At 42.7% G+C, this 18,301-nt stretch overlaps 1 protein-coding gene and 1 long non-coding RNA gene across 6 annotated transcripts in view; one reads left to right on the top strand and one right to left on the bottom strand.

Annotated features, from left to right (window-relative positions):
* The window catches only part of ofcc1 (orofacial cleft 1 candidate 1), a 61,141-nt gene that overhangs the window by 17,209 nt on the left and 25,631 nt on the right, over positions 1-18,301 (top strand). For 4 of the 5 annotated variants that reach the window (XM_068648782.1, XM_049748780.2, XM_049748778.2 and 1 more), the window contains exons 3-12: positions 103-633; positions 2,137-2,226; positions 4,098-4,313; positions 4,686-4,783; positions 6,167-6,244; positions 9,550-9,792; positions 12,913-13,061; positions 13,192-13,303; positions 13,573-13,852; positions 17,399-17,490. In XM_068648782.1, coding sequence (XP_068504883.1) covers positions 498-633; positions 2,137-2,226; positions 4,098-4,313; positions 4,686-4,783; positions 6,167-6,244; positions 9,550-9,792; positions 12,913-13,061; positions 13,192-13,303; positions 13,573-13,852; positions 17,399-17,490 — 1,494 coding nt within the window. In that variant the 5' untranslated portion in view covers positions 103-497. The remainder of the gene's footprint in view (positions 1-102; positions 634-2,136; positions 2,227-4,097; positions 4,314-4,685; positions 4,784-6,166; positions 6,245-9,549; positions 9,793-12,912; positions 13,062-13,191; positions 13,304-13,572; positions 13,853-17,398; positions 17,491-18,301) is intronic. The other variant, XM_049748782.2, reaches the window with a different exon arrangement.
* Positions 2,224-18,301, bottom strand: part of LOC125985763 (uncharacterized) — a 143,823-nt gene continuing 127,745 nt past the window's right edge. The window contains exons 3-5 of the long non-coding RNA XR_007487432.2: positions 9,532-9,683; positions 6,061-6,251; positions 2,224-3,510 (exon numbers count right to left, since the gene is read on the bottom strand). This is a non-coding gene — a long non-coding RNA (uncharacterized lncRNA). The remainder of the gene's footprint in view (positions 3,511-6,060; positions 6,252-9,531; positions 9,684-18,301) is intronic.

Genomic DNA, 18,301 nt, shown 5'->3' on the forward strand with positions numbered 1-18,301 from the left:
ATTTCAGTGTCGTCCCATATTTAAAATACTGCGTTAGTTGCGGATCATAAATGATGATCTTCATTCTGCAGCTAATTTATTCATTTAACAATTTCCCTCCAGAAGTTACAGCAGAAGGCTCTGCAGCAACCTAAGCAGAAGAAATCCAAGTCGGCTGAATTTCTGATGGGTGAGTCCTGCTTGATGAGTTATTGCTCATAATTTGTGTAAGGATTAATTAACTAATTACAGACAAATGGCTTTGGGCTAAATTTTGCTCTTGCTTGTCAGGGCGCAATTTGTAATTATTTTAATCATTTCTTCACTCCCCCCCCCCCCCCCCCACTCTTCCTGCAAGATTCTGATTTAATTTTAACCTAATTGTGTTTTAGTGTCAACCGAGGAGGATGCGTGAGAACATTCTGAGGGCAGACAACTCACCAATCGCATTATTTTGCCGCTAAATACGCTTTATTTTACAATGGGCCTATGTGACCTAACATTTGCATTTCTCCTTCATGTCTCTGTGTGTATTTTTATTGATATTTCCGTTTATTTTGTCAGCAAGAGGAGATGTTGCGGGCATAGAAAAACACGGCGGAGGAAGCACTGAGCTTTCCCTTCTTCCCGTTCGGCTGCCGAGAGAAATTCGAGGTGACAGGCCAGATAGCGCCCTTACAGCTCACACACTCACACACACACAAAAAAATGGAGCTGCAAGCCCCAGCCAAAGAAAGAGGTGAAGCTTCATTTTTCATTAGCCTCAAATTTGTTGGCAGTAGATGTGTTCCTGATCTAACCTTTACTCCTGCTTTCTTTCTGACTCTCTTTCCCTCCATTCCGGGGCCCCTTGGTCCCTGCATTCCAAAGCGAGCATGTCCTAACAAGCAAAAGCCCCTCCTCCTCGAACTTCTTCCTCCAGTGGAGAACGCTACACTAGTGGGTGTTGTATATCTATCTGGAAGCACCCTGGACACAATCAGCCTTGACTCCCACTCTCGGCTCGCTCAATGCCTTGTGGTGGGCTGGAGTCATAGGAGAGTGCATTTACATGCACTACTATGATAGTGAGCCTGTGCGTTGTCTGTGGCGCTGTACTCGCAACGCCCCCGAAACACGGCTTGGGGCCAATCAGGCGTACGAATATGCCCCCTTATAATTCAGTATGTCAGGAAGAACTCTTGAGGAATGGGATGGTAAATTAGAATGCGTCTACGGTTGCGAGTGTGCCAGTTTTCTCAGGGATGACTCACATGCCAGTTTCTTGATTTGGGTGCTTTATTTTCTCTTTGCCGTGCGGAGAATGTAATTATTATCAAGGTAGTGCAATAGTGCCCAAATGCAAACATTTTTATTTTTTCTTTAATATTATGTCAAAAGGTTTATAATGTGAACTAATTTGTTTGTTCCTGTTGGAAAAAAATGACTAAAAATAAGGTAATATTACATTTTCTAGCCGCGCAAACTAAGAAATGCATGCAAAACTATTTAGATAGGAGTGAAATATTCAAAGGCTGTAATGAGAAGGATTTGGGGTTAAGAAAGCCGCTCGGTGGGGTGCACCTTTAATAGCGACTGCCCCCGAGCGCTCCAATTCCCATAAACTCTGGGCAGCAGACTTGATAGGTCAGTGATTGCTAATAAGAAGTCAATGAGACATGGACCCAGGTTATTTTCCTTTTCCACACTTGCCCAGTCCTCTAGGCCGCTGACCCCCCCACAGTATTAGAAGGGTATTGTCTTTGAAATTCCAGGTACTTTTGAGCTTGTCGACTTTCTCATTAGTCCCTTTTGAACACGCCAAACATATGGCAGTCGTATTTAAGAGATTGCCTGCCGTGACCTTTTGCAGCATGCTAATTAGGCCCCAGAGCACTGCAGGCCATGCAGGGGCGCACACAGAAAACCTGCACTCTCTCTCTCTCTCTCTCTCTCTCGCGCAGTTCTGCTTCCTTGCTCAGGTCTCTTCCTAGCTCTGCCTTATCTGCAAGCAGCCGTTGGCCCTGGCCTTCTACAGTGCGCGTTTCAAACTTAACATTTCGCTTCACGTGCTTCTAATAACTACTGACCTGAACCTGTATAGCCTCACTATCCCGCCCCGCCCCGCCCATCACCACCACCACCAGCAAGTCTTTCATTCTCTCGCACTTTTCACAGGAAATGAATATACCCGAAATTACTTTGACCCGATGTCGGCGGCGGAGCAGACGGACTCAAGGCGTAGCAGCATGGCCGAGCTCGAATTAAGTACGTCATAATAGTTCTCCTCGGTTCATTAAAGTGAGGTGAGAAAGATCACCGTTTGGTCCAGTCTATGTAAATACAGCAAATGATGGTGCGGCTAGATTGGCTCCCCAACTTCACTGTCATTGATGAAGGTCACGTATCATTGGTCACTTTCCCTTCTATTCCCCCCACGTCCAATGTCACATGAAACTCAATAGTTGGCAAGCCCCTCCTAAAGTAGGCCTATTAAAAAAGTGAGCTCCTGGGAGCCAAGTAATATGCATGTTATAATGAAACATGGCTATTAATGGAGAAGCCATTTCACCTGTATCTTTTAGATATCACTGCCGTGTAATATCAAAGGATTCACTAAAGCAAATCTCATCACATGATGACAGACATTTTAATGCTCCCGTTTCATTACCTGACTCCCTGTACTCCATTTTCAGCCATCCTTGTCCTGGCTAATATCAATCGTTTGCATGTTAATATGTGGTTTGGATAGACGTGGTTGATATGTTAGAAGGGATTTTTTTGAATAATTCTAATGTATTTTGGATGGAGACAACATTTATTGACATACAATACAATGCATCCATCCATTTTCTGAACCACTTAAATTCATAAGGTAAAGATTTCTGTAGGTTCCAGTGCTTGTAATTTGTTTTTTTTTTTACACAATGCGACACCGTCGAAAATACGACAAGTGCACTGCACACAAAGAACATGACCAGAGCTCTTCTCTCCAAGCACGGCTTTTGTTTGAAGGCAGGCGTGCCCATGCTCATTAGCACACACGCTTTTAAACGTGTGGCACACCAGGGCCACGTTGAAGCGGTTTAAGCTTGCCATTGTTTTGGCTGAAGACACTCGCACTAGATATTGTTGACATGACGCGCGTCTTCCTTGTAATTCCCGTACACAAGTGATAGGTTTAGGGCCGCTTCATCACGGTAGAATTTACTCGGCTCTTATTATTTGCCTTTGTCTGGGATTTAGCTGTACCACAGAGATTAGCAGCCCCATCCTCATTGTTTTGAAATGTTCATGAAATCCCACAGAGAAAAAAAAAAGTAAAGAGGATCTCGGATTTACAGTTCCCGCATGCAATACAAGCAAAAAAGCAGAGAGAGCTTTCTTACCGGACTTCCAGACAATCACCTTACTCCGCTGTATGGATGCCTCCCACCAGTTTAGGCCGCACGTCCTCAACGCACTCGCACACGTGGATCAGCGTGTGTCGGCGTGGATCCCGACATTTTCCCACACGCTTTTGTCTCGGCTTTTGCAGCCTGCCACAATGTCCTGAAGAAGGAGCACAGACAAGTATTGATAAAAAGGGAGAGACATACTAAATTGAATGGAAACAAAAATCCAGGACCAATCACTTCTTCCAAAATAGTTTTAACTAGACTAATTCCACCGCCAAATCCGACTGTACTTAGTATTTCCTCCATGCAATGGCAGCAGGTTGCACATGAAAAGCATTAAACGGTGATAACGGCTTTGGCAGTTGCTCATATGGGACTACACACGTTGCATATAGACACACAAATTCTCAAACAATATATCCTGTTCCCTACCAACGAGGGGGCGCAAGCAGGGAATCTGCAAAGAGGTTTGATTTTCTTCTTCAAAATATTTCCTGGTTGGTAAATAATAAATCGCACGAGTATGGAGGTGTTGGCTTATGACCTGAGAGCACTTCAAGCACAAACTTTAAAGGGTCTGATATTTTCAAATATAGTGAATATATATTTAATTCTTTACAATTTCAGTCTTCTGACTTCATATTCATGTCAGTATGCATATATGTATATGCATGTGTTTATGTGTGCTGATTCATTTGTGCATGAGGCTATGTGCATGCCCACTGATGCGTATCTCTCCAGGTACAGTGGTAGCCTCCAGGGATGAGGAGGTGTTAGAGGTGAAGGCGGGTAATCCACTGCTGCTCCATGGTGGTTGCGATGGTGCCGCCTCAGGCTCGGAGCGCTCCCAGGCTCGTCCCACTGCCAAAACCCAAGCTGGGCCCAGCGCTGGCCCCTCACCAGAGCTTGGAATACAAGCAGCGAGGACCGTAATGGGCGGCGAGAGCACTGTAGAAAGTAATGCTAGGAATCTATTCAAATTTGCGTGCTGTATCTTATTTCAGATGTAAAATTATTTTGTGTGGACATTACTGGAAGTATTAAGGAAAATGTATTTCTGTATTTCTTTCGCAGAGCTTATTAACTGTGCTAAAAAAACATGTAATAAAAATAAATAAAAAATGTCAAAGATGGAATGTGAAACAACTAAATATTTGTATTAAATATTTTAATTGAAACTACTATAAAGAGATGATAGAAATACCGTATGCCTCAATGTTATGCAAAATATTCTTTCTAATATGGAATTAGAGAAGGATGCAAACATATTCCCGTATAAAAACGATATGAACGAATGGCACAAATGATAAGAGGATTTTTCTTTTGCAGTAAAGACGTCCGAAGAGGTGGTCCCCCGCCATGCCTGGCTGCCGAGGGAGCACGCACGACCTGACATAATTACGCTTGGCATCCTTTCACTGCAGCAGGTCAGCTACAAAGCTACAAAGAGGAATATCTGTGTCATCATCCCATATTTAACAGCACATCAGCCACGTCCATTATGCTGCGTATGGGTGACTTTAGCTAATGGACGAAGAACATTTTATCTGTTGCTGTCAGTGTTTGTGTAAGTTTCTGTCCTTTTTCTTTGCCCACTTAATTCTTTGCCCCACTTTTTTGCACAACTATTTGGAATTTGCGACATCTCGTTCCCAGCATTAGTCTGAATGTCTCCTGGATGCACTCAAGTAAAAAGCACTTACTAGATGATGCATCCATCTAAGGTACCGAAATAAGTTGAATAGCTTTAAAATATACGGTGCAAAAAAAAAAAAAAAGTCAGTGAACAAATGTTTCTTTTGTCCACTGGATGGTTTTGACTCGTGGTTCGTGGAGGGTGACAGCAGGGTCATGCCATTATCGTTCTGCAGCTGGATGGTTGAAAAATAAATATGAAATAAATAATGAAATTGTTATATTCTAATTAAAATATACAATAACTCACTTGACATACAAGAAGTGCACTTTTATTGTCTCTCATTGCACATTGTGCAGAGACTACTAACATCAACTGTGCTAAGAATCATTGAAAGAGCAAAACTAAAGATAGCTTTTGTAAACATTTAATCTAGTGGAATCTCAACGTATTGAAACTTCCTGTTGCATTGTCATTCATATTTGTTTCATTGATACTCCGTTTCTATGCTATGTTTATTTTCCTCCTCAAGCGAACTAGAGCATGACTGCTTCGTATTCTCTAACTACGCTTTTGTGCAAGGATGAACAAGCGTGACGATCCTGAGCTAGCCAAACATTCATTCGGTCACAACAGATACGGAGTGAATCGTTGCTATTGTGTACGGAAATATAGATCGTCATTTACACGCGTACGTAAACAGAACTTATGTTTAGTCATAATCTCATTTGAAAGATGAAATAGAAATGTAAGCGTAATTGGTTAAAAAATGGTCTGACAATGTCTTGGAAGTCAAAGAAGTTGACTCATCATCCCTTATTGGATAAGCTCTATCAGTGCTAGGATCAGTATTATCTTCTTCTCCCGTGATATTTATGCACTGTTTCCACACCCACTTGTTCATTCAAAGTGCTTTATCCACCAGAGATTTGACATCTATTCAAAAGAAAATAATTGTGTTTTTCTTCCTAGGCTATTCTTCCATAGAAAGCAGAAGGATGGCGTTACTTAAAAGCATCAATGTGCCTATAAGGCCCGTGTGAATGTGCTGACTGGATGTAAACTCACACTCATGAAACGCAACATGTCTTCAGGGTCTATCGATTCACTGCAGATTGCAGGCCAGTTCATTTCTTTTGCTCAACTCTTCCATTGTGCGCGTGTGAATTTACAGCAGGTTGCTGCTCCGAAGATGAGCCACTGGGTAAAGATGAAGAGAAGGCTGATGGATGTCTTCAATGGGAATGGAAAAGTAAGGCCTGCAATGATAGAACATAGTATATCTTAAGTTTTCTATGATCGACAATTTAGTAAGAGCAACACATTTGAGATGCGTTTAGAAAATGTCTCTTGTGAACTAAGAAGAGAAAGGATAAGCAGTGTTGAAAATGGATGGATGGATGGATGGATGGATTTACTGAATCTTTACAACCAAATGCCAAGTAAACTGTCAATTAGTGTTCCGGTAAATTCAAATGTGTAAAAATGTAAATCAAAGTCTATCAGATGATAAATTCATGCGAAAAGCACACACAATCCAGATGACTCGCCCACTGCTGAGTCCATTTCATTTGCATATTCCCTCTCCATTTGTACATCTGATGTCACATCATCATTACTTGCGTGAAAAGCATTTGTATTCCCGGTGACATTTGAGAAAGCATGTAATCTTATAATTCTGCCACGCGCAACGCATTGTGGGTACAGGATGGCTGGAGGCCACCCGATTGTGTCCATGTCGTCAAGCTCGGAGGCGCATCAATTCGTAGTGCGTCCGCTGGAAGTCAGAGATCACACGTCACATCTCGTAGCCAGCGCCCTGCCCCGCCGCGGGCAATCAGCTTAGCATGTTTTTGTTTTTAAGTAATTATGGGCTAGCGTGGCGGCTGACATAATAAAATCAAGAAACTACTGTGCGCATCAGGATCTTCGCTTGTGTTTAGCTGATTTATGGGTGGGTGGTAGTTGGACACCAGCCCTGTCAGATGAATGTAGTTGGGAGTTTAGCGCGGTGACCTCCTCTCGACAGCTTTGAACCCAGTAAATTCCTTCCGATATCAATGGTGGGTGGCTATTAGACACGGGAGACTTTCTACGTATCACCTAAGGCTACATCTGCCTGGAATTGAATGAGAAATGATTTCACTATTTCGCTGGCTATGCCCATGAAAGGAAAGGAAAAAAAAGAAGAAGCGAGAAGACATGGAGCGAGCTGACTTGTGTTTTTTTGCAACAAATGTGTAATTCATTTGTCTCCACTCTTTCTGATTTAATGGAGGTTGAGTAATTGCATTAGGAGGCACATTGTGTCTTGTTGTGAACTGATGAAAGCACATGTAATACTTTTGATAGGCAAACAGAGAAGGCTGGAAAAGAAAGCAACGCCAGCGCCAGCGCCGGCGCCTGCCTTTGATGCGGCGCATTTATTTGCCCAACGCTATCCTTTTTACGCCCATCTTATCCCCAGTCACAGGCAGGCCAGGCCAGGCAGGGCCCGGCCCCTGTGATATTGCTTTATTTTGAGGAATTAAGAGACGTCGCGAGGAGACAGAGCGAAGCAGCCGCTTATTACATTACCTCTGATAAGATTGAAAGGCTGAGAAAGGAAGGGAGCAAGAGGAGGAAAGAAGTGTTTTGTTGTCTTCTTATTAGATTGCGCTAGCGAGTCAAACAACAGAGCCCAAAATGCGGCTTTCTAACAGGGTTAGCTGGTTGTTTTTCGACGTGCGCTGTGCATGTAGCAGCGGCAGGCAATACTCTTGAAAGACCAGGAAGCCATGTCCAAATATGGACAGATGACTCAGCTTCCCAAATCTGTCTCTTAAGGGGGCCCGATGTCAGGTAAGGTCTAGTTCCATGTGAGAGAAGGATTTTTTTTTAAGAATATATTGATCGTGGATTGCAGCGGGGATTATATTATATGAATGATATTATTTTAAATTTTATTATTCATTATCATTATTATAAATATTTAGATGATGTAATTGCAAGAAATCACACGAAGGCAGATGCAGTGTGTAAAAGCGTAGGTGCATTCTCCTCTCATTACAGGAAGCAAATAAGGTAGCCAACGCTGAACAAAATGACCTCCCCTCTGCTTTGTTGCAGCTTCCTATGACATGATGGTGGTTTTAGGTATCTAAGGGAGACGGAAAGTAGGAGAAAGAGAAGAATGCGGAGCTTGGATGGGATCATCAGCAGCTGCGGGAGGGAGAGAGGGAGGGAGGAATGTGCCGTGCCGTGCCGTGCCGTGCCATGCCGTTGTTTTGCATGTGGGGATGAGGCTTGCCGTGCCACCGTGCTGGCTTAAAGATGTAATGAATCTTCAGTCAGGGGCTTTCCTTCCAGGGTGACAACTGGCTTTGAGGAAGGTTGTAAATGCAGGGGAGATTGTGGTATAATTCCTCAGACTGGCGTTTGTGCCCCCCAGTCACCATTCGATTATCTCCCAAATTGCTGTGTTTCACTGAGATAAAGATTTTTTATGGCTTGCTGACTTGAAACAACCGGCACAGGCAGAATAGGGTGCAGAAGAGGGAGAGGGGAAGAGAGCGAGAGAGAGAGAGAGCGAGAGCGAGAGAAAGCAATGGCCAAACCTGCTACGCATAGTAATTTCCTTTGGTAAATGACAAAATCTTTGTTTAGATGACATTTCCCTAAAATTACTGCGGCGAGATGAATCTGAAATATGAAATGCCACATTTGGCATGCAAAACTATGAAAATGTATTTCTGTGCAAAATTCATGGAGGCATTTAATTTAGAACGTGTTTAATAACGATGGCAGCCTGCATCAGTAATCCTGCCCGGAGGTCCCGAAAAGATTGTCATATTTATTCTCTCCTTTCTTCACCCCCCTCCTTCATTCCAAAGCCAAATTTTTTGAAGGGCTAAATGCTCATTGTTAATTAAGATTTACTAATTAAAATGAAAATAATTAACGAGAAAGCTTAATCTCTGAATATTAGCCCATACTTTGAAAGAAAGGAAGTTTTTGTACGTGGCATTTCCTGTCTCTATTAAGAGCGCATTTTGCGGGAGCAGTCAATGTGTGCAAAGCCCGCAGAAGATATACGTGGCTGACGGGACGGCGGCTTGCCAGCCCAAGCGTGGAGACGATGCCTCTGTGGAGCCTTTGATCTCATCTGTAGGAGTGCTGTAATGTTACGCCACTTTAGGCACCGCTCGGGCTGGCGGCAAACAAATCGCGTCTCGTATAGAAAAAATTGGCCCCCTTCACCTTGCCGTCCGTCTTCGCCGTGTGCAAACGTTTGGGCCGGATGGTAATGTGCAAATTGAAGTGTGATGATGCCATTTTATTGTCATCACTATACTTCTTTATTTTTTCTGCCCCTCCTCTTTTCTTCAGTGTGGGGGTTTGAAGGCCTTCGTCACCTCCTCCCAAATGTGTAGGCGAAACCGCTTTGCCAGCAATTATACTAATGTCACTTTGCCCAAATTGTTTTTGTTGTTTTAGTATGCAAACAGAGAGAAGATGTTTGAGCATTTGAGTTGTTTGAGACTTTTCACACTTGCGTACCTGTGTTTATTGTTATAGATGCGTCCAAGTCCATCTCCTCAGCCTGTGGAAGTGTGTGTGCGTTGTCTCAGGGCCACCAGAGACAAGCTTCCCAGGGGCCTCTACAGTGTTAGTGTGGCCCTTCACAGCCATCTTGGAGGTCCATCTCTAACCTGGAATAACGACAAAGGTCAACATGAGTGGATGGCATCCACCGACCCCGTTGAACACCACGGCTGCTTTTACAATATAAACCTGCACGTTAACCAGAATCTCTTCATGGTGAGAACAAATCAATATAACAACAATAATTTATAACTGCCATTTTTTTTAGCTATGTGTAAACACTGGTGAGTTAACATAACTGGTTTGGTTTGCAGCAAGCATTGCGATTCCCAGATAAGGCTCGTATGGCTCAATGAGAAGCGCAGGCAGGTGACGGTAAAATGTTGCCTCCATCTCCTCTGTTGACACTAATATGTTTTTATTCAAGCAGGGAAAGACAGAATGGGGCGGTTCATTCTAAGAAGCCTTTATTTACATTATGCTTGGCGAGGCTGCCTTGAAAGCATCTTACTCTCAGATGTCTGCATGATGAAAAAGAGGCATAAATGCAAAACATGTGCTGCCTCTGCAACGCTGACACTGCATGGGAAACAACGCGCTCTCCGTTCCAGTGATGGGAAATGCAGTGAAACATCAGAAGATGCAATCCTGACAACAAACAATGTTTTTGTGCTAATGTAGCCTAGCTACACAGCACAGCAGCATCCCATTTCTCTCAGTTTCATCATTTGCAGTGAAGACAGAGTGCTTTTCTCAATGTGAAAGGCCCACGAGAAGTTCTATCACTGCGGATATGAAAATATGCCACGCGCACGCAGCCTCCAGGTTTTTCTCTGGGGTTTGGCCATGAATAAAAGAACAACTTTCCAACATGACATTTAACCCGTGTATGTAAATCAAAAGCGATATCAATTATTCATTTAAATAAGGAAGTCATGTTTTATTGGAATGAAAATGAAGTCGAAACGCATTTAAAAAAATGCAAGTGTCTGTGTGCATTGGGAACATAATCATGCTGGCTTTGGTTGATGGGAATTACCAAAATGTTCTAAAGAACTGGTTGGCTGCAGACTGGCCGTACGCTCTGGAACGAGGCTGATTTGATATAAATCTAGATACAGGGAACTGTCTGTAAGCAAGGTTGAAACTGTTAACCGATTCCTTGCATAAAGAGTCTTAAGAGTTTGTTCCATCCAGTGTAACGCAGCTTTAACCTTGTTAGATCGCATTTGCAGCCGGCCCAAATTCAAAAGCGATTGAGAATTTTGCTCAAGAGTGACTTTGCACACATCTCAAAGTATCTTATTTTTGGAATGGCAGTAAAAATCCCAACTGCTTAAATGTGTCCTTTTGGGAAGGCGTTTGAAGATACACCCCACTCCCGATTATTTATGGCATCTAAATTCAAATGATGCTTTATATGATGGAAAAACATCTACGGTATAGGGTGCCAAAAGCTTTAAGGAATCACATTTGATGGTCAATAATGACAGCTGGATCAAAAGTCTTTGTTTGGTTTATTCAGTGACGCACAGAAACAGAAGTTGAAGGGTTTCACTTCATATTATGATATCCTCTCTAAAGGCCTCAGCTTTTGCTGAAGCATTCAGCAAATGTGGACACTCTCAGTATACTTGTGGGCGTATTCACTGAGCGAGAGCATCCAGATTAGATTGTCTCCTACTCCCTTCAAACATAAAGGCTGGGGTAAAAACTGGCATGACGTGAATACGGACCTGGGATCTGATTCAGAAGTTAAAAAAAAAAAAAAAAAAAAGGTTTAAGTACGGCATGGTAAACGGCTCATGACACTCACCCCCTTCTTCATCTCTGCAAAGCTATTGAAAAACCTGTTGTTGTTGTTGTCCTCATTGATGGCTGTGAAACCACTGATCAGATTTGTGGGACTATCGGGGCTTTCTTGAATGTTTTGGTTCGCCTGTCTGGCCCACACTATAGCGTGCGATCTTTCCGAGTGCTCGCAGAGCTTTCTTAGAGGAAATGAGGAATTAGTGATAGTAGGAGGAAGCCAGGAGCTTATTTTTCTTTCCTCCCTCTCTCCCCCATCTCTTTTTTCATCCACTCTTCGCTTTGCGTCTGGGTTTGCATTTAGAGAGAAAAAGAGTCACTTCAGCTGGAGAGTGGGAGCGGAAGAGTCAGGCCTGCAGTCTTTGTTCGGTTCTTTTTTTTTTTTTTTTAAGCATATGGGAAGCTATACAAAAGTTTTAAGGTTAAGAGGATTGGAGATTTAGGATAGCCAATATTTATTCCCTGTGCCTCCTACAATCTGCTATTATGGTCACCACATGCATGAGAGTTTGGACTTCTAGAATGTTTTCATAAAAGCATTTCTACAAATAACTTATCTGCTTTATAGTCTGTCTGCAGTTTTAATGATTATTTAAAAAAAACTGTGTGACACAAATGGAAATCTGGTTGCTTCCAGTGTATATTCTCCGTCTCGTAACAGACCTTGTTGAGGCTGGTCCATGTCACCCAAATGTGTATTTATGTAGGCAATATTTCTTCCATTATATGAATGATATAAAATAAGCAGTATGATATTAAGTCATAAATTTATGTACTGAATCAGACAGTAATACCTGTCGTTTTACCAAGTGTACAATAAAAACAAAGGAGGTAAGAATATGGTGAGGAAAATATGATTTATGTGTTAAAACACGTCCTTGATGCATTCCTTTTCAAATAAAAAGATGAATCATTTTCACCTGGTGATGGATGAAGTGGTGCACAGCTCAGTGTCAGTTCTTTTTTTTTTTTTTTTTTACATAAGCCTCATTCTGCGGGTGAATAAGAATGCATTTGTTTGGCACCGAGTGTGATAACCACTAACACGGTTAGCCTCATTCAAGATAGCCTTAATATCATCACGCTGATTGATGTTTGCCTCCGTTCATTGAAAATTCAGTAAGTGTCAGCTCGTACATTGGCAAATCGTCACTATTCCCTCCGCTTTGTGCTTGACGCTGAGTCTTTATCACGCCAACTCCATTTTGGAGAGAATTGGTATGAATGACAGCGAAGGAAAAAAAAACTGAAAATATATAAATATTTTGGGAATAAGTTAAAGGAGGATTCAAGTCTACTGTAGGATGTAGAATAAGTGGACCCCTGAGGGCTTCTTTTCTTGTTGTTACCTTCTGTCTGTCATTGGCTTTGTGGGTGAGAGCAAGTCTGTGCATGTTTACTTCATTAGTACTGCATTAGCAAACACGCTATGTGCATATGTGTGCTTACGTTCCTGGAAGGACCTGCAGGCATGTGTATTCATCTGCATAAAATTAGGAGTTCATTTGCCCTCTTTTCTGTCTGCAGATCTTACCCCCAGCTCGGGAGCTTCTCCCTTCCATGGTCCTAATATTCCGACTAACTGCATCACCAGGACAAAGTAGCTACATGAAGTCTGTCCTGGCTTGGGGGGCCTTTCCCATTTGTGGACCAAACCTTAGCCTGGTGGAAGGCAGGTATGTCTTGGACTTGAACCTCAGAACCAGAAATGCGAGTCGATCGGTCATAATAATGCCACCACTCACTGATTTTTACATTCCAAAAGAAATAGTTGCTGTTACAGAACCAAATTGTTTCCTGAACCAGGTACAAAATCCCACTGCTTAGAGGAGAGCCCGGCTCAGTGGACCAATTTCGGGAAGTTGAAGCTCTCATCTCATCTGATCTAGATCACTGGCTGTGCAATATGTACTTTCAGGTGAGCATTTGTCCAGTTTTATATTCCATTCAGTCTTACAACAGCAGATAACATTTATGTATCTGCACAAAGCAAAAGAATGCATTCCATAAAAAAAAACTGTTAATTGAATTAAACTGTCACTATTTCACGTCGTGACAAATATTAATTAAAGCAGTTTGATCACTCATACCTGTATTATAATTACACACATGCTGCTCTCCCGCAAATAATGGTGATGCAGATGACAATGAAAAAGAACATTTGAACATGACCACATTGTGTTCCAGATAAGGAGACTCCCACCAGGAGCATCCGAGTGCCCCAACTCCCTCCAAATGCTACCTCTAAACACCCCCGTTATGCTCAAGTCTGCCGTCCAGCACAGCCAAGTGCCAGGCCAGGCTCCTCCCGGGTCCAAAGCAGATCCACAACCAATCCATCCCCAGCTGAACCTGCTCCATGCTGGCCCCAGCAGTAGGGCAGGAGAACCTGGCATGATGCATTCACCCCAGGGCTCGCCCCTCCACCTGTCAGCTGATTCTGCTTGCTCTTCATCATCTCTGCCAGGTAGGGGTTTAATGTTCATTTTCCCCCCGACTATGCCACAGTGGGAAGAAAATGTCACCCTAATGTCACTAGAAGTGGCATTGGAAGAATGGCACTTTTCACTCAGTGGTGGGTGTACAAGTGCTGGAGGGCAGGGATGGGATGGGATGGGATGGGATGGGATGGGTAGACACATGGGCAAAACCTGCCAGATGAACAATGTTTCCTCAGAAGCCATAAAAGTACGGCAGATACACAAAAGGTGAAACAAATTTGAACTTTGACTCTTATGGGTGATAAACCTTGACTTAAGAACTGAATTACACTCCACCTCCAAAATACATAAATGTCCTGCAAAAAAAAATGAAGATCTTGGTCGGGTCAATAATGTTACGTTCCAGTTTTTTCCAGTTTCTATTAACCCTTTCCCAGTTTCAGACGTTTCCGCTTAGCAGTGAGGATCCAATTATTAAAAGCACACTATTTTTGGGACTCGTCCACGTTTCCAGCCATCCAACACCTCCCAACAGTCTCATTTGGTATTGATCTTCTGCAAACCAAGACCGGCTAACCTGGTTGTTATGAATACATCCTGCCCTTTTCCCCTCGTATTTGGTGAAAGCTTTGCTCATCTTTATTTAACAGTCCTCAAAAGTTTCTGGCATGTTCTGCTTTAAACATCACACAGGCTTTTTAATTACAAATGAGTTGTGACAGGTCTGCTGGGTAGCACCCTGGCCCATTTTAAAAGTGATGCCGACTGACAGCTCGGCAGTGTTCTCCCAGCGCTGAAACATGTGGAAGAAATTGGTCTTTTACATTTCACAGCTTGTCGCTTCCTCCGCCAACTGACCTGTGACCCCCCCCATAGAGATCCTAACACCCACAAGGGATATGTCCCCAACGAACTGAGTGGCTATGGAGAGAGATCTTGAAAGAGGGAGGCAATCACGATGAGATTTATGTTCCGCCAATAGAGGTAGCAGAGGTACCAGGTCTCCGCAAACCACATGGCTTCGTACGAGCACCGACGCAGATGTCAGAACGTACAAACATTTTTGTCGGGAAGGTTGCTTGGGAAGTGAACCTGATCCGTAAGTGGAATAACGGATCAAAAGGTGTCCGGCGAGGTCCCTCATTCCCGTTGGCGGCTAAGCCAAAGTGACGTTTTCTCCTCATTTGCATGCAGATCCGTTCACGTTGCATTACGTCTGGAGCAACTTTAGGTGTTTATATTGAGAGATTACATCAACGTTGAAGGAAGTCATTGGTCAGACAGCTTTAACCGATCGCAAATATGCTAATCCGGCCCAACAAGGAAAAGAGGAACAAATTATTCACCCAGACTTTGCAAGCTTTTTGTCAGGTCTGAGGGTTTGAGACATTTCTTTCCCCCTTTGTTTCCAATATGTTCGGTGTGCCGGGGGATTTTTCTCATTAGCCATTTGTCTCGGAATCGACAGAAGTATATGAAGACCTCTTGTCATGCGATGTAACAGACAAATGACAGTATGACTGAAAGTTTGGCTTCCTGAGGCTGAAACCCAATTAATCCCTGAGGAATAAAAAGTCTGAGGTGTCTCTTTCAGAACAAAAGATGACATCCCAATCTAGGAGAATAACTGACATTTCTCAAACCCCCCTAAAAATCTTGAGATAATTAAATGTTATTGTGTAATGATATCTTTTTTGGATTAAATGTCTCAGATGACTCACCCAAGCATGATGGTGAGTATTTGGCGTTTCAACTTGAAGATTAGCTGGAGGCGCTTTGGGTTAAGTGACCTTTCCCATTAAATGAATGATCCAGTTACATCGGGTTTGTTTGAACCAAAATGACTAATTAGATTAGCGTCTTGTTTTGCGATCGCCATTACTGGATCACTATGAGCATGCAGATGATTCTGTCGCAATTTGCAGCCTCTTCGTTTTTCTGCACGAATATATTTTGGATTATTGTGGCTTTAAAATAGCAGGAGATGCAAATATAGTGCAAAAGTAGCCAAAGTTTCAATGGAAATGGAAATTAGACAGTTGAATGAGACTGAGTCTCAAATTGATACCCAGTTATGAATTATTTTTCCAGTTTATTTTGTATTATTCAAAATTTGAGATTTAGCCCTAGGGTCATAGTCAAAATAACAAACTGACCCAGGCTCAAGGCTGAGTACCTGATCCTACGTTTGTTCCCTCTGGAACTTTGAACCAGTCATCGGGCAATTAGGGGCCCAGGTGAGCGAGCGCCGACCGTTTCAGCGGTCAGCGCTGACATCCTGATGGGATTTCGACAGTGTAATGGACCTCGGGCCTTTTTTGTCTGCTCGGATTGTAGCAAGGTACGCTCATTCATATTTCCACTCTGGAAAGTGCTGAAAGTCCATGTCGAATAATATTAATGATGGTCCGCATGTGGGTGCCTCAACGTGTGGATTATGCACTGGACTTCACACATCCTGATAGCATCGGGGATTGTTGCCGGCCTTGAGTGCCTGGAGAGGCTGCAGTTGTGGCTGGCCGAGTGCTCCGAGTTCACGGACGTAGCCTTCAGCTGTCCGCGCTGCCTCCGCTTGAGTCGTGCACATTAGCCAGTGATGCCTCACAGAAGGATTGTGTTCAGTAAAGCAAAAGGCATCACAATCCGCGCTGGGCCAAACAGTAGCGCTTTGTTATTGTTGAGCTGTTGTCCTTGAATGTGTACAAAACATTCACTCATTCTGCGTACTGAACATCTTAAGCTCCTTGGCGACTTACGATGGTTTAGAGATTTTTATGGTTCTGTAAAATTTGTTTCAATATGTCCATTTTTACCTTGTCATCATATACAGTGTTTTATTTTTACATTTGACTATTGTCTAATCATTAGCACAGTTATGTAATGATACGAAATATCTGACCTGGTTACCAACCAACCATAAGCACTCCAATTGGTTTGCAACGTAATTAAGTATTATTTCATATTCATATTTCAGACCCCTTAGAATCAAGGAAATTTGATTCGTTGCCATATTTTCATTTTTTTTTTAGCAATGATATATTTAATTCTGCAGAGGAAATAAGACAGGGTATCTTCATATGTATTAGATAGATGTGACCACCTTCATGGGGGTGCTAACTTTCACAGAGCGAGATTTTGCATGTATAAAGCTAAGGTTTACTTAATTACAACCTTCAGGCAATGCAGGAACCCCGTTTTAAAATTCTGTGAATGTTAATATGCTAAATAATGCAGATCTCTGACTCTTCAAGCATGAGACACACATCTGGCGGCTTACCATTTAAATTACAGGGGGAAAAAAAGGATGAGGGCAAAAACACTTCAAAAAGTAATTTTCCAAAGAAAAGACAAATAGAAAACATGTATTATTTACTCCGCTTTTTATAATTATTACCTATAATGTGCATACGTTAAAATCTGATACATATTTAAAATACCGTGCAGCTTGTCACCACAATAATAATAATAATAATAATAATAATTTTAACAATTACTGCTATAATAGACTATCTCAAAACAGACACTTTTGACCACGCAGATTTTCATTTTTTTTGGGGGGGGATGGAATTCAGGAAAGGATCGGTCTCCAAGAGACATTTCCGGCAACGTGGGAGCAAAGAGTCATCTTCGCAGGGAGAAGGAAGAGGGTGGGATCCACTTCAAGGTAAGAGTGATTTGAAAAGGGAAGTGTTGAAACAAGCATCCTTCTTGGCTTTTCCATGCTGTGCCTCTTGCCACCTCTTGCTTCAGCCCCCAGACCCAAAGACACACGCACGCACGCACGCACACACATACACCATCCTAGTCTATTATCTGAGATTTGTCAAAAAGCATTTCACACTAACAGGTATTTTGAAGTCTTCAAAGCCACTTTTGATCTGCATGACCAGCTAAATTCAGTGAAATCAGCAAAGCCGGCCGGGCAGACCTTGCCTTTTTCTCTTGCAGCCGCTCGAAAAGTCTCAAAGTGCTTTTGCTTTGTGCTACAGACGACTTAAAGGAATCAAAGTCTGCATGCTCACCACCACACTTTGAAGAAACAGTCATAGTTGCACAATGATTTCAAGTTGTTCCAAACCTATAATCCCCGTAAATTTGTATCCTTGCACGGCTGAATGGGCCCCAAAGACTGTCATTAATCTATGCTATCGTGTTCAGTAAATGAATTTGTTGCTATGAGGTTTTAGTTTCCCGCAGCCTCTGTAGACCGTGAGCCATCCCGGTCTTTAAAACCTTGCTAACTCTATCAAATGTTGTGGTGTGGAACCCAGTTGTCTAATGATTAAGTGGAGTGATCTTCAACCTAGCCCAGCCTGGAAGCACAAGGGATCAAATTTCAAACCATTCAACCTGCAGTGCAGGCCTAATTAAAATGAATTTTCTCCAGGCGACCACTTTGCCCACAGGGCAGGAATCCAGCTCTATAGCAGATCTGCTTTTAAGGTATTGCATTAAATTTATTGCGGGGAGACGCC

This window comes from Syngnathus scovelli, chromosome 18 (assembly GCF_024217435.2).
Source record: "Syngnathus scovelli strain Florida chromosome 18, RoL_Ssco_1.2, whole genome shotgun sequence".
NCBI classification, from domain to species: Eukaryota; Metazoa; Chordata; class Actinopteri; order Syngnathiformes; family Syngnathidae; genus Syngnathus; species Syngnathus scovelli.